The sequence below is a fragment of the Crotalus tigris genome, unplaced genomic scaffold (genome assembly GCF_016545835.1).
Source record: "Crotalus tigris isolate CLP2741 ecotype Arizona unplaced genomic scaffold, ASM1654583v1 scf7180000023830.6690815, whole genome shotgun sequence".
Taxonomy (NCBI): domain Eukaryota; kingdom Metazoa; phylum Chordata; class Lepidosauria; order Squamata; family Viperidae; genus Crotalus; species Crotalus tigris.
The window spans coordinates 2,533,173-2,546,910 of NW_024100214.1; the positions used below are offsets into that span (position 1 = coordinate 2,533,173).

A 13,738-nucleotide genomic window follows, 5' to 3' on the forward strand; every position below is an offset into this window, starting at 1 on the left:
TGCGACACTTGCGGCAGCCGTCGCGGCCGCTGCCAGTCCGTCAGCTGATTTCCAGCGGCTGCGTTGAGCCCCGGCTCTGAGGGGCGAGCAGGAAGCGGAGCCGGCGAGGGCAGTCGCGGAGGCTGAAGCCGACCTTCTTCCAACAGGAGGAGGAACAGAAAGGCTGCTCCACGCGGCCGAAGCAGGTACTAGTCCGTCGGGACAGCACGACCCCTGTTTTCGGCTGAATTAAGGTTGCCATTCGGGTAGAAGTTGACCGTCTGCAGCCCCCAGGCTCCCCCTCTGGCTTATGGTTCCCTCCCAACCATCTTTTCGTTTGCAGAGCTGACAGCAGGATCCCGTGGCTTCCTCCGCCGCCCCTCTTCTCCTTCACCCTCTCATTTGACTCTTCCCCCATTTCCGAAGTGTGTTTGTGTGTCTCTGCGCGCTGTGTGCCTGGCAAACCTTTTACAACCAGGAGGGATTTGTAAGCACCCACCCCCGCATCCCCTTCTATCTCTTCTCTCAGATGTGGTTTTGTGCTTGATGCTTTTTTTTTTTTAAAAAAAAAAATAGGGTTATTTTCAGGGTGAGTTGATGCGAGTTACTTTATCTGGGAAGCAAGATGACATTTTTAGAGAAATTCGCTCGTTTAGCTTCCCGGGTGGGAAGCCTTTTTTCTCTCTGTGGATCTCTTCGAGCAGGTTTCCTACCACCCCCTTTGATCGATCGATCGATTGATTGTGTGCCATCAAGTCATTTTTACCTCCTAGCGACCGCATAAGATGCATTTGCTCCATGGGGATTTGTCCCTAATCTGGTCTTCCAGCATTGCACCCCTTACTGCTGAAATTCGGTTCATTCAGTCTGCTTCTTCTCTTTCCTTTCACCTTTCCCAGCATTAGATCCTTTTCCTTATCTTTGCATAATGTCTCTGAAATGAGATAATGTGAGCTTGCTCATTTGTGCCCTGAGTGAAAACTCTGGGTTCTCTCTTCTCCTCTCCTCTCCTCTCCTCTCCTCTCCTCCTTTCCTCTCCCTTCCCTTCCCTTCCCTTCCCGAGGTGGGGACATCACTACTACCCCATTTGTACCAGGTGTGCCTCTCCCACCTCTGATATTTCCCCCCCCCCCCATTTGAATGTCACCCTTTTGAGTAGCCAGATCAACTCATTTCTGCCTGTGTCAGATGCAACCTTGTTTTCCTGGCAAGAGATCCCCCTTTTGCCCACTTACCATTAACTCATACTTATTCTGGCAGGTTTTCCTCAGCCCCAAAATGAGAATCAGTTTTTCCATTGTGTTTTAGTAAGATGATCTATTTTCGCATGCATGAAACTGAAACGTGCACATGGATCAGTGCACATATTATAGTTCTCTTAAAACTCTTCATCCAAATCCAGAGATGAGTTTGGGGAACCATGGGAATTCTAGGAAAACATAAAATTCTTTCTTTTTGTTTTTTTTAAAATAGCTACTTACTGCCTTGTATTGATTATTTCATATGGTGATCCCAGAGATGCATTTTTATGTTAGTGCACAGATGAATATTTAGCATCATGTTGTTGTAGTAAAGCCACTGCTTTGAGGATGGTCAGAGATTGTAGTTTTGCTGATTTCATTGGCAGATTCCTTATTGGAACCCATATAATAAAAGACACTCTCTTCTTCCATTTGATGTGAGAGAGAAGGATCTCTTTTCTGCACATACTCTATTTGGATGGCTAATATTCCTTATACTATACTTGATTTTCCTTAGGATACAGTACTGGGTTACACTGATAAATAGTAACACTCACTTTCTTTTGGCTGGATCATTATACCTGGAACTGATTGGACTGCTTGTGGTTTGGAGGTTCAACCTGTGAAAACTATTAGACATTAATTAGCATGTTCCAAAGGGAAGTTAGGTTGATTTAGGAATGGCATTAGAAAACTACTAGAGTTTATGGTTTGTTTTCACTAAGATCATTGGTGGTTGAGAAAACCATAATAGTGTGAACCATTATCATAAATCATGTTTTACAAACAATAACTGAAATCATACAATGTTATCAATTGAAACCAAATAAATCCAGTTGTGCGCTAGTTTGCTCTGGTTGCTGATTGCTTCTTTTCTTTCCTCATCCTTCTTTCAAATTATCTCTTTAGCACATGTTCTTTTCCAATGGCTACTGTTTTGGGAAATAAGAACTGCTTAATGTCTGTGGAGATTCCCAGTCATCCAGGTCATGGTTGTCCCAAAGGTGCTTTTTCAAAAGGCAACTGGACTTTGTTTTTCGCAAAACAAAAGTCCAGTTTTCAAAACAAAGTCCAGTTGCCTTTTGAAATAATTGCTTAATATTGAAATCAAAGTGCTGAGTCTTTTTGGTATAGCAACTGTCCTTTGTGAAAATCTTCAACTTTTGCAATCATAGCTTAAATGAATTTCATTTCTAATTATGATTACTATATTGGTTTATTGCCAAATAAACACACAGAGAATTGCTGTGTAGAACAGAATTAAATTGAAGGGTTGCAAAGTTTTCCATAAGGCTCTTTTTTTCTACCATGCTGATTAATAACCAATGTGAAGTTAATGTAATTACTTAGGGAGATTTTTTTTTTTAAGGCTAGAGCTCTGGAATATAAATATGGCTCAGCAGCACATACTTCAAATAAGTATACATGTAAATGAGTGGATTTATTTTAAGTATAATTGGTTTAAGGAACATAACCTTAACTAAACAATTGAGAGGTAATTTATGTGTGGGGGAATTCTATTTTCCATCATCGGATAATTTTCCAAATACAAGATTTGATTTGTGTATAGTACTTTCACCATAAATATTTGTAGAATGTTGAAGTGTCTTTAACATTTCTGTTGATTATGGAGGGTTGTGTTCACCCAATGTGCTTAAACTTTGGTTGTTTAAACAAGATTATTGAATAGATAAGGCTTGGCATGGTGCATGTAACATTTGATGCTTTTAAACCACCATTTAACATATCCTAGTCTATATTAGGCTAACCATAAACAAGTAAGCTACATTTTGGTTCATCAAGTTGTTGAAACCAGTGTGATGAAAGTATATTAATTACTGTATTTATACCTATCTTTCTTTTTGGGGAATTTAAAATGATTGTGAGCCTCTCCTAATTTAATCCTGCCTATGAGGCAGACTGGATTGAGAGAAAGTGACTAGAGGTAATCCTTGACTTAGCACTACAATTGAACCCAAATTTTCTGTTGCTAAGCAAGACAGTTATTATGTGAGTTTGGGCCTATTTTATGACCTTTCTTGCCAATGTGAATCATTGGATCAGGCATCCCCATTGACTTTGCTTGTCAGACAGTCACAAAAAATGATCACGGGACCACTGCAACCATCATAAATATGAGTCAGTTGCCAATCATCTAAATTTTGACCATGTGACCATGGGGAGGCTTCACTGGACATAAGTGTGAAAAATGGCCATAAGTCAGTTGAGATTAGACCTTTTCCAAATGCCTTAACTGCTATATTACAAGGAAGCTTAAGCACTAGCTTTGTCTTGGATGAGATGCCTCTCTTTACTTGTGTACATAAAGAGATTTTAACCTACTTTTCTGGTTTGGATCCTATTTGGGCAAGGCACAGCAGGCTAAAGAATCTGCCAACATTTACAGCTAACAGAATAATTGTGCAGTCTTTTCTGGTATTCATGTGTGTGGAATAATATGTGCACAGTTTTCATTGAAAAAAGTTAATTCAAAGTGGGAAATTTTTCCTTGGATATATCCATGAAGTCCTTAAGAGTCAAACTTCAGAACCGTTCTTGTTACCTCAGAGCAATGCTAAATTTTCATGCTGTATTTTAGGCCATGGTTTGTTAAAGAAGAAGCGTTTGGCTAGGTTCCCACAACATGCTAAACCATGAGTCAGAGCTTATAGGCTTCAAGAACTGAATTCTTGTAGTAAACCCAAACCAAAAAATGTACATTATAGCAATAGCATTTAGACATATACCACCTCATAGTGCTTTACAGCAATCTCTGGATGGTTTACAACATAAACATTATTTGCATATTGTCCCCAACAATCTGGATCCTGATTTTACCAACCTTGAAAGAATGGAAGGCTGAGTCAAACTTGAACCCCATCAGGATCGAACTCCAGGCTGTGGGCAGAATTTGCCTGCAGTACTACACTTTAACTATTGCGCTATCAAGTCTCCATTATTAATTAATCACACTTCTACACCACCTGTAGTATCACTTAAATGACTGTGGTGGGGAGGGGGTTTACGATAAAATTATGGATTTGCAAGAATAGATTTACCATAAATTATGATTTAGTATGGTGAATGAATCCAGGTTAAGTGTTCTTGAATATAATTACTTTTCTTAAAAATATTTTTTTTATTTGTGTACATTGTAAGCCTATAAACCCTTCTCTAGCTGGAATGAAGCCTCACTGAATTTAATAATACTTTTGAGTAGTAAGGTTGCTGCACAATTTTGTTTTGTTTTTTGCATTGATGGAGAGAGATGAACAGGACAGATGAAATGCAGCAGTATCTCCAGCAATTAATCTATCCCCAGGATTGTTATATTTGCTTTTATTTATCTGGATGTATTTTGTCTCTATTGCAGATGCATGCAAATACATATAAACCTTGTGTATACAAAGGCCAGTTGGCGAGTTTCCATGGCAGGGAAGACTTAAAAAGAACTGGTTAAAAATAGTAGTACAAATATTTATGTTCTGTATTTATATTTGGCACTACCAGTTCATTTTTATCTTTGCCACAACTGAAGCCTTCCAGTAAGCAAGTGGGCCAGAAGCAGGCAAAGATTTTTGGGCAAGACTTAGCTGTGTCCACCTGTCTTTTTTCTCTCTCATGTCAATTTCCCTATAGTTGATTATTAATTTTGAAACAAGAAGTAAGCCTATCTCTGTTTTTTCTTGTTTAAACCAATTTACTTTTTTATGTTCAGAGACAGAGAGGGAGAAACAAAGACACTAAAGTGAATAGAAAGCAACAAACTTTATTATATATTTTTAATGTGATATTGAACTTTGACCACACAGAATAAAATTGATCATATTTCCATTACATTGATAGGAAGCCAGTTCACAAAAACACATATCAATCCAGTCTTTGGTTGTACACGTTATCCAGCATTAAAAAAACCATCCATGACATGTTTAGGTACAACTCTATAATTCTCCCCATATTAAATATTTTTATGTTTAACATATAATCTAAATGTAGATACATAATTTTAAACTGTATTGAATTTTGTAACAGATTAAGAAACCTACCATTATTAAAAGAGAATAGGACAGTTGTGAAGATTTCCTATGATTAAATATTTTCTCTGTGGAAGAATGGTTGTGCTCCAGGCTTTGAATTAGCTTTGTTTCAAAGGAATGAAAGACCAAACAGTGTGTATGGTAAAATGCATATGTTTGTAGAATCTAGTGGTTTCATCAGAGTGAAAAAACAAGTATCACAATATTATGACTTAAACTCTCCCTGGAGTGAAATTGTGATAGATGGACAAAAATCTCTCTGTGGAACACTGAAGGGAAAAACTGCAGGTATAATGAAAAAGTTAATATGTGGCTTTCTGATACCATGACACAGAGCTGGTTGCATTTTTAGTAATGGAATTACTAAATTCTGTTTTTATTTCTTGGATAGATTGCTGCAGTGTTTATTTGGAAAATATTGTGACAGAAATATCATTTCAACTTTTATACATTTTCTATCTTCCAAAGCGCCTAAAGGCAGGACAAGAAGCAACAGATGGAAACTAATCAAGGAGAGAAGCAACTAGAACCAAGAAGAAACTTCCTGACAGTTAGAACAATTAACCAGTGAAACAACCTGCCTCCAGAAGCAGTGAATGCTCCAACACTGGAAGTTTTTAAGAAGAGACTGGACAGCCATTTGTCCAAAATGGTATAGGGCAGCGGTTCTCAACCTATGGGTCGCGACCCCATTTGGGATCGATCGACCATTTTTCGGGGGTCGCCAAAGAAGGCGATCCGCCATTTTCTCCCCTCAGGGGGCGGCGCCCCCATGCGCGCGGCGCCGCGCATGCGCAGAACGTTTGTGACGGGAGTCGCCATCACACAAACGTTGAGAACCACTGGTATAGGGTTTCCTGCCTGAGCAGGGAATTGGACTAGATGACCTCCAAGGTTCCTTCCAACTTCTTTATTATTATTATGATGATGATGATGATTATGATTATTACATGTTGTAAATGTTCACTTTACAAAAAATCCAGTTCTGAAAGTATTTGTTTTTAAATTGGGCTATTAATACTTTTTGCTGGCAAGAGACTACTGAAATTTAAAGCAATCTTATTATTAAAAGAGGAATTTTAACTTTTTAGAATTACAGAATGGCAATTGATTTTAATTCATTTAGTTAAAACACCTCTTGGTACTACAATTTGGTCATATGCATCCACAGCATCTAAAGTACCGGTATTCAAATTATTGCCAGTTTTGAAATGAGTTTAGGATATTAAATTCTAGAGTATTTTTAAAATCAAGAAAGCATCACTAAGATGGATATTAATTAGTTGCAAGAATTCTGGAATAAGAAGTTGAAATATCTCATATTAAGAAATCTGTAGTTAAGAGACTTAAAAATATTAAGTACATTATAGTGTTAAAATCAGACCAATTCATTAAATTTTTCTTTTGTATATATTGGTCGCTTCAGGTCCAATTAACAAGACTTGACTATCAACCTTATTTGTTTGTTTGTTTCTTTATTTATACATACAATTTTGCAGAATAACAGTTGAAAGGGACCTTGAAGGTCTTCTAGTCCAACCTCCTGCTCAGGCAGAACCCTACACCATTCCAGACACATGGCTGTTCTATCTCTTCTTAAAAACCTCCAGTGATGGAGCATTAACTCTGGAGAACATACAAAATTTAAAAAAATACAATTATTTAAACAAGTTAGCATCTGAAGTCACAGTAATTCCAATTTATAAGAAAACAACATTAACTGGAAGAGTTTACTTAGCCTCCTGGCTCAAATGCCTAAGGGAATAGCCAGGTGTTTAATGGCTTACAAAAGGCTAACTGGATCTATAGATCTCTGTGTTACATAAACCAGGAAGAACCCTGTTCACTAAAAATTGATGTCTTGATTACTTTTGATTCAGTATCATATTGTTAAGAATAAAAAGGAATAAAAATTGATTTGTTGAGTTAGAATTATGCACCACACACCCGCTTACCTCAGGACTGCCGCAGCCATGCCTCCCACGCCCTGACACATCAAGCCAGTGCCACTGCTCATGATGGGATGCCGCATGATGCATCGTGCTGGTGCCACTGCTTGCGGCACCAGCACTCGTGGTGACAGAACAATGCACCACGTGGCCTCCTGCTCCAAGCAGATGCCAGCAACCAGAAGAAGTGGGCCAGCATCCACACAGGCTCCTGCTAGATGGAGCTGCCAGTGAGGCAGATGTTGGGGCATGGGAGACCTGACTGCGAGGTGGTAAGCGGGTGTGGGAGCATGGGGCGGCCCCAACCCTGCCCTAGCTTGCTTTTTACATGTGTGCCTCGCCTCATCTTGTGCAATCAGTGGACGGGGTCTTAACTAGGGCTTATTTTGGGGGTAGGGCTTATTTTAGGCACACATGTAAAAATCAAGCTACGGCTTATTTTCTTGATTGGTATTATTTTCAGGGAAACACGGTATGATCATTAGAATAGCAATAGCACTTAGACCAGTGGTTCTCAACCTGTGGGTCGGGACCCCATTTGGGGTCGAACGTCCATTTCACGGGGGTCGCCAAACAAGGCTGTCCGCCATTTTTTCCCCCATTTTCTTTGGCCATGCCCCTGGCACCTGGTGATGTATAAGTGGTTGGGGGTCACCACAACATGGGGAACTGTATTATGGGGTCACGGCATTAGAAAGGTTGAGAACCACTGACTTAGACTTATATACTGCTCCATAGTGCTTCACGGCACTCTCTGAACAGTTTACAATGTCAGCATACTGACCCAATAATCTGTGTCCTCATTTTATCAACCTTGGGAAGATGGAAGGCTGAGTCAACCTTGAACCCCATCAGATCTGAACTCCAAGCTGTGGGCAGAGTTTGCCTGTAATACTTCACTCTAACCACTGTGTCACCAAGGCTCTTAGAATGATGAAATAGCAACCTACAGTATAAGAATGAAAGTTTGGAATAGTTATATCATTTGGAAAAGAGAAATATCAACCTATTCAATTACTATTTTTACATATTTCCTCTATTGTTATTGTTTCTCTATAATCGATAGTTTGTTCTCTGAAAATCATTAACGAAGAAACAAAACTACATTTGCTTATACATATATAATTATTCATGTATCGAAGAATCATTTCTTCCTATCTCTATCCATCCATCCATCTTTGCATAACATTTAATCTATTAGTAAATTAACCCATTTTCTTGATTTGTATAGTACTTTCATTCATAAGATAGTCAAATGAATTCTTATAACAAACTAAGCCACAATGTTGCTTATTGGGGTAAAAACTGAGTTTATCATGTACATAAGCAGCAGGTAAGTTTATAAATGATCAGATTCAAATTATTATGGAAAAAATTGTTTGGTTACTAGTCTGCTGTTCTTCTCTTGCTAACCTTATTTCATTTGGATGAATTAAAACACCTATAAAGCTGTGTTATCTGTAGCTGTGAAAGCATGAGATGGTGTTGAGCCTGTATGTAGCCTGCTTCACAAGATCTTATTTTTAAAATCCTACTAAAGAAAATGACTTCATGGTGCTTTTATTAAACTTTTGCAGTTGAAACTATGTTAATTGCATTTTCAGGCGTGAAACCATAATGGCAGGCAACAGTTTGGTCCTGCCAGTCGTCCTGTGGGGACGCAAAGCTCCTACTCACTGTGTATCGACTATACTATTAATGGATGATGTTTCAATGATTGTCACAGGATGTCATGATGGTCAGATATGTCTATGGGACCTCTCTTCAGATTTAGAAGTAAGTTTAAACCATGGAATTAGAAAACATTTCAGAATGATACATAAGTTGCATTTGAAATGTGGTTTTAGAAATATAGTTTAAGCATATTTCTATACAGTTCCGTTTGAACTGGGTACATGTTTTATAATTTCCTGAAAATGCATTGTTACAGTATCTATGCTTTTCCCAGGAAAATCCTTACTTCCAAAGCTGATTCATCAGAACAGTCAATATATGTTATTGGTATTCATAGGCTTGCTTTTGTGGCGGTGCGGACTTTTTTAAAAAAAATAAATCATTAAACCATGGAAAATCACTGAACACTGTTGAAAAGTGACTCTGCAGGGCTTCCTTTCTCCCCTGGTCCTTTGGAGATGAACATACTTAATTTAATTTAAAAAGAATAATTAATTCAAATACTGATTTTGGAATGTATTGTTTCTGTTTCTCTAATGCTGCTTCTAAAACAGCATTGCTGATTTATTTATTTCTAAGGCATACAGAGTGTTTGTAATTTGGACTGAGACTTTGAGCAATTTTGACATCAAAACAAATAACGTAGAATCTAAAATTGTTATATCCTTTTTTGTTTGATTTATATGATCAGATATTACACTCAGTTGCATTTGCAGCATATTCATGCAGAAAGTAACAGGGTAAATATTCTCTGTTTTCCACTTGTAACATTAGATAAGAAAGAAAAGGGCGGCTAGTACCTAATTGGATGCTGTTTTGGAATGCAAACCATATTATTCTTCATGATAATTTTAAAAAGTAGGTCGCTCAAGTCATTCAAGCATGAAGACTATCAATTTGGCAATAGCTATTCCAAAGTTATGATCTACCATTAAGAGTGTTTTTAACCCTTTCCCAAATTATATAGGAAGGGATCCAATTCTCAAGGTCTCTAGCCTAATAGCAACACCATGAAAAACTTTTATAGTTTGAGCTTAGAGCTTTGACATAGTTTTAATTATCTGAATAAAAAGCATGCATCACACAAATCATTCATCTTGCTCTTTCAAAAAATATTTTAAAGATAACGAATATTTCTTTGCAAGACGGTTCCATGGGTTGATTTATTTACAATTCATGAAAACTGCTTTGATCCAATATGTGAAAGATGGCCAGGATAGTCCCTTGGAGCTGTATTTGACACTGTGTTCTCAACTTTTTATACTTTGTTTTCCCAAATTAGTGGAGATAGAGGTATTCCCTCATAATTGGAGAAATAAATGTATGAAAAGTTTACAAATGTGTGTTATTCTCATGCCTTTAACTATGCTTTTTATTTTGTAATAATATTTGAAATTACTTAGAGCAGTGGTTCTCAACCTTTCTAATGCCGCGACCCCATAATACAGCTCCCCATGTTGTGGTGACCCCCAACCACTTATACATCACCGGGTGCCAGGGGCCTGGCCAAAGAAAATGGGGGAAAAAATGGCGGACAGCCTTGTTTGGCGACCCCCGTGAAATGGTCGTTCGACCCCAAATGGGGTCCCGACCCACAGGTTGAGAACCACTGACTTAGAGTCATTTCTATTTTTTTTCTCCCTGATTCTAGATAAACCCCAGAGCTCTGTTGTTTGGTCATACAGCATCAATCACTTGCTTATCCAAAGCCAGTTCTTCAAGTGAAAAGCAGTATATAGTGAGTGCATCTGAAAGTGGGTAAGTATTTGCTTTTGAACCAAATTTTCTGTCAACGACTGAATTAATTTAGGTCTCTTATAACATTATATTAAATATTATCTTAAAATCTGCTTGGGCAGGGGTTTTTTTTTTGCCTTCAAAGGCAGTCCAGCTATAATTTTTGCATCATCCTTCTAAATGTCTCCTTCCTAAAATGATCTTTCAATAAACAATTGTTAAGCAATGATTGCTTAACACCTACATTGCCCTCTTTTTCTTCTTGTAGAGAAATGTGCCTTTGGGATGTGAATGATGGAAGGTGCATTGAATTTACAAAATTAGCCTGCACACATACTGGCATACAGGTAAATACTTCAAGTATGGATTAAACTACAGGTAGTCCTTGACTTACAACAGTTTTTTTAGTGATCGTTCAAAGTTACAAAGGCCCTGAAAAAAGTGAGTTTTGACCATTTTTATAGTTACGACCATTGCAGTATCCTCATAATCATGTGATCAAAATTCAGATGCTTGGCAATTGATTCATATTTATGACCTTTGCTGTGTTCCAAGGTTCAGTGATCCCCTTTTATAACCTTGTGACAGGCAAAGTCAATAAAACCAGATTCACTTAACAATCGGGTTACTAACTTATCAGCTGCAGTAATTCACTTAACAACTGTGGCAAGAAAGGTCACAAAATGGGGCAAAACTCACTTAACAAATGTCTCACTTAACAACAAAAATTTTGGGCTCCATTGTGGTCGTAAGTTGAGGACTATCTGTAGTTATGTATAAATATAAATGAATACCTAGGCTTCAGTGTAACTGCTTTTAAACTTTGTTTAATCTGATACGGTTTTCAAGTACTCAAGTACACGATACAAGTACATCAGTAATAAGCATTTTTATGTGATGAAATATTTGAAAATTGAAACTGTTAATAATCTTTGGGAGAATTGGCAAAACAACCACAAAGAAATAAATAAAATTATGGCTGTATTCTGAGACAGTTAAAGGAACCTGTTTTTGCTGTCTTTTAGGAGCCAGCTGGAATGCAGAAATAGTGAAAGTCAGGTAATTTGTTGTAGGGTAAATTTGATTTAAATAAAATTGATTTAAATAATGATTTATATCGCTAGTCAGGAAAATTCATTTTAATTATTTACTAAGTCATAAAGATTCCATTAATCATTAGTTTCTTCTCAAAATACTTGATACAACATTATGATATACTCAGAAAAAGAAATAGTTTTCAGTTTTAGGTGGTAGATATTCACTTTTATTATAAAGCAACATTTTTACGTTAATTTTCATTAAATTCATTAATAGGATTGATGGTTTGATCATTTTATTTAGTATCCAAGTGGGTATGTTCTTGTGAATGATTAGTATATGAAATAACTCCAGTTGAATTTATCAGGACTGTTTACCATAACCATTGTTCTAATCAGTTGTATGAGCTTGGCAAAAGAGGTAACTGCTTTTAATTGTTCACAAAAAGTAGACCTACATTTTGTTGAATACCTCTTTGAAAACTTTCTGTAGTCTTTTGTATTTTCAATGATTAATGCTTTCTGAGCCAGATTGATTTTTAACAAAACTTTTAAAAAAAACTTGCAGATCTAATATACATTCTAAAAATGGTGTCAGTTAATTCACTTTTTAAAAAAATTATTTGTTTTTACTCTCCTGGATTGATTGCTAGGATGTTGTATTAACAACAATGACTAAGCAGTTGTGAGCATGCATGATACTTATAAAGAAAATCTGGTTATCTGGCATTTGGGGTGCCACACATTAGACTGGCTCTGATGTCATTCTTCCATTCTCTTTTAGTTCTATCAATTCACAGCTGGGACTCAGCGTGAAGGGAGATTGTTGTGTCATGGCCATTATCCAGAAATTCTTGTTGTGGATGCTACCAGCCTTGAAGTTCTTTATTCCTTGGTGTCAAAGATTTCTAAGGACTGGATCAGTTCTATGAGCATTATTCGATCTCACAGAACACAAGGTGAGCCAATAATCATAGCTCAGGCTCTTATTTTTTCAGGAATTGTCTTGGCAACCATAAATAATAATAACTGTATGCCATCTGACTTCAAACAACTCTGGCTCACAACAATCCAAGATATTACAATGAAATCAATAAAAGATAAAATGTGGCAAGGACCACAGGCCAAATGGAATGAAATGAGGGCCTCACAGTCCCTTGTCAAAGTCCTGGGTGAAGCAATAATAAGTAGACAAATTAATAAATCACTAAAAAAGCAAGGTATGAATCAGTTCAGTCACATCTGAATTTGGCTTTGCGTAATTCTTGCTGATACCGCAACTATTCCTCAGTCCTAAGATTAAGCGATGTGTTTTGGGTTTGGTTCACGTAGTGCTACTATTTTCTCTTCAAGTGAGATTTTTCCAGTTCACTCCAGTTTTCCTCAGAATGTTTGTTTGATAGTATCTCATCTAAGGAAGAAAAGTACAATTGTTTCTCCATGAAGTAAAACTTGACTAAGATTTATCTTTAGTGCCCAGTTAGAAAAAATCTTTTTATGAGCGTTATCTATGGGAGGGTAATTTTGAATTTGAACCCTGCCTTACTTGATGGATCTGCAAAATCAGGGATCTTCAAACTTAGCAACTTTAATTCTTGTGGACTTCAATTCCCAGAATTCCCCAGCCAGCACAGCTGTTGAAGTTGAAGTCCACAAGTCTCAAAGTTGCTAAATGTGCAAAATGATATATTTTATCCACTTTTTAATTAACTTGTAATATATTTATATTTAGTGCCTGTTTGGTGTAGCGGTTAAGAAATCAGTCTAGAACATGCGTGTTTGCCAAGAAAAATGCAGGGACCTGTCCAGGAAGTCTCTGAGAGACAGACATGATTGAATGGAAGAAAAAAAAATGTATATATTCAAGAACATTAAGATAGCATGAAGTTTAGAATGATACAGTTATTTCATGTCATAGCTATTTTAACTCACTCAGTAGTGGAACTGTGTTGACATTCATTTTCTGTCACCATGTGCTGGTACATGATGAGATGGATATAATTTGCAGACTTCACTTTAGATCCAACTTAAAAAAAAAGACCAGGTATGGTAACAGGAAAATTACATTTAGGAACTATTAGTAT

The 13,738-nt window shown here is 37.1% G+C and overlaps 1 protein-coding gene across 2 annotated transcripts in view; it reads left to right on the forward strand.

The window, feature by feature from the left end:
• The first annotated feature begins 7 nt into the window (after positions 1-7).
• WDR7 (WD repeat domain 7) overlaps positions 8-13,738 on the forward strand; it is a 206,132-nt gene continuing 192,401 nt past the window's right edge. For both annotated transcript variants that reach the window (XM_039322127.1, XM_039322128.1), the window contains exons 1-5: positions 8-185; positions 8,811-8,982; positions 10,532-10,638; positions 10,886-10,964; positions 12,439-12,613. In XM_039322127.1, the coding sequence (XP_039178061.1) occupies positions 8,824-8,982; positions 10,532-10,638; positions 10,886-10,964; positions 12,439-12,613 (520 nt within the window). In that variant the 5' untranslated portion in view covers positions 8-185; positions 8,811-8,823. The remainder of the gene's footprint in view (positions 186-8,810; positions 8,983-10,531; positions 10,639-10,885; positions 10,965-12,438; positions 12,614-13,738) is intronic.